A 2,500-nucleotide genomic window follows, 5' to 3' on the forward strand; every position below is an offset into this window, starting at 1 on the left:
AACCGGAGAGGTGTAATCACAGAGAACCCAGGGGAACTGTACTCATGCACACACCAACACACACACAGACAGACACACACACACACACACACAGACACACACCAACACACACACACAGTTTGATATACATCCAGTCATGCTAATGCACATATACAACACCTAGCAGTAATATCACACAGGCAATAAACAGAGGGAAAAGATGGAGACGGAAAGGAGAGGCAAAAGATGGGACTCACCACAGGGTACTGGGAGAGGTCATTGTAGGTGCGGCCAGCTATAGTGTTGAGCTGCATGAGATACTCAAAGTTGGAGATCTCTCTGTGGACCCATTTCTGCACAACACAAGGGAGACAGTCACGGGGACATCATTACTGTCAACCGTACAGTTTTTTATAATCCAGTTGTAAGTATGTGCACGTGTGTGTGCACTTGGGGGTGTGTGTGTGTGTGTGTGTGTGTGTGTGTGTGTGTGTGCGAATAGGCATGTACCTGTGTGAGGTTGGAAGCTTTGAGGAGTTCCTGGGGGGAGCGAGAGCCGAAGTAGAAGAGGTTGGGAGGACGCAGCCCCAGGATTCTAGAGTACACCTTGTTTCGCACCTGCAGACATTTGAAATAACAAACATTGTTTTGATCTGCATGATTGTGTGTGTGTGTGTGTGTGTGTGTGTGTGTGTGTGTGTGTATTGTGTGTGTGTTTGTGCGAATAGATGTGTTTGTATTGTGTTTGTGGTTGGACTCACTTTCTTCCTGAAGTTGATGAAGTAATGGGACTGGTCTATGAAGAAGAGCTCCAGGGCAGACCTGCGCAGGTTATACCTCCTCAAGTGCACCTCCCGCAGTTGGCTGAGGGGTCGCTTCAAGTCAAAACCTATACCTGGACCGTATACACACAGTAAGACCCTATACCTGAACCGTATACACACAGTAAGACCCTATACCTGGACCATATACACACAGTAAGACCCTATGGGAAATCTATGGGGTATGCACAGAAATTATACCCAATGTTTACACACATAAAGGAAACAGACACACACACACACAATATAATAAAACCCTGAACCTGAGGTGTACTAGCTACACTATACTAGCATTAGCATTGTAACTAATAACTAGATCATATCTCTTAGAATCCAACCTAAACATATATTCCCTCTTACTGTTATACATGAGTAAGATCCTGTCTCTCCCTTCCCTCTCTCTTCCTCCTGCTCCTCCTCTCTCTCTTCCTCCTGCTCCTCCTCTCTCTCTTACCCTCCTCGGTCTCCTCCTTCTCACTGCTGCCGTCGTAGAAGTACAGGTGGTGTGTGGTGACCTCCAGGCGACCTGGTACCACTGAGATATTGGTGATGAGATCACAGTCTTCTGACAGCACCAGCTTTTCTTTCTGACTCTCCTCCTCTCCCTCCACCCTGAGAGAAAGTAGGGGACGAGGAGGAAGTGGAGAAAGAGTGAAGAAAAAGGTGAAGAAAGAACAAAAGATGTAGAAGAAGAGGAAAGAGTTGAAGAAAGAAAGAAAACAGGAAAGAAGAACGACAGTGAAGAAGAAGACTAATCTCCAGACACCATCTACAAAGGGTACTTTGCTTTGCTAGTATACATGCAACTGGCAACTAGTATGTTCCTCAGCATACTAGTTTAGTGAAATCCAGTGTTGTTTTGCAGAGGGTGGGGTGACTCACTGGTTGACTGGAAACATGTCCTCATCCCCGAGTTGATCGTCCTCCATGTCACTCACTTTGGCCTCCTTCGCCACGGCCAGGGGGATGGTGTCTGTGTTACTGCGAGGGCTTTCAGCTCCTGAACATCAGAACCATGAATCACATCCCACACCACAATACAGTTCCAGCATGAGACAACACAGGAGGATCCCATGATAACAACTGCACTACACACACACATAGGTCGAGACATTTTATCTGTCCACTGTGAAATTGTCCATGCTGTGTGTGTGTCTGTGTGTGTCTGTGTGTGTCTGTGTGTGTCTGTGTGTGTCTGTGTGTGTCTGTGTGTGTCTGTGTGTATCTGTGTGTGTGTGTGAATGCATCCGTACCCATATTATCCCTGAGTGCAGCAGCTTCACTGTGAGAGTCGTAGTTATAGTTGGGGACCAGTTTGAGACGCATCTTGGAGTAGGTCTCTGCATTGGACAACGTCCACTTCACCTCCGGCTGGATTCTGTGGGGGCACATTAGAGTAAGTAAGTGTACAGTAGTACACTCTTTTGGTCTGTAGATAAAAAAAAAACAGTCCAAGCACAGTGTATCCTCTGCCACCACTGACTGTAAATACAATGACAAAACAAGACAAGCTCCTGCCTGTCTATATAATAAAACTATTGCATTAACGTGGGAAAGACTAAATCCATAGATTATCCTTTTAGAAGTGTGAAATGAGAGAGGTGGAACACAGCACCTGTGTGCCCAGGCAGCTCTCGGGTGGTTGAGGAGCCTCTGAAGAGCCTTCCAGTGTTTGACCACCACCGACTGCTGGCTGAGGC

At 46.7% G+C, this 2,500-nt stretch overlaps 1 protein-coding gene across 3 annotated transcripts in view; it reads right to left on the reverse strand.

Moving 5' to 3' along the window:
* Positions 1–2,500, reverse strand: part of nbeal2 (neurobeachin-like 2) — a 58,295-nt gene that overhangs the window by 9,712 nt on the left and 46,083 nt on the right. For all 3 annotated transcript variants that reach the window (XM_031573877.2, XM_031573891.2, XM_031573884.1), the window contains 8 exons: positions 2,416–2,500; positions 2,054–2,178; positions 1,683–1,800; positions 1,255–1,412; positions 741–874; positions 490–597; positions 237–332; positions 1–36 (listed from right to left, as the gene is read on the reverse strand). The exon at positions 1–36 is cut by the window's left edge and continues 89 nt beyond it; the exon at positions 2,416–2,500 is cut by the window's right edge and continues 73 nt beyond it. In XM_031573877.2, the coding sequence (XP_031429737.1) occupies positions 1–36; positions 237–332; positions 490–597; positions 741–874; positions 1,255–1,412; positions 1,683–1,800; positions 2,054–2,178; positions 2,416–2,500 (860 nt within the window). The remainder of the gene's footprint in view (positions 37–236; positions 333–489; positions 598–740; positions 875–1,254; positions 1,413–1,682; positions 1,801–2,053; positions 2,179–2,415) is intronic.

Source organism: Clupea harengus, chromosome 1, assembly GCF_900700415.2.
Source record: "Clupea harengus chromosome 1, Ch_v2.0.2, whole genome shotgun sequence".
In the NCBI taxonomy this organism is placed as follows: Eukaryota; Metazoa; Chordata; class Actinopteri; order Clupeiformes; family Clupeidae; genus Clupea; species Clupea harengus.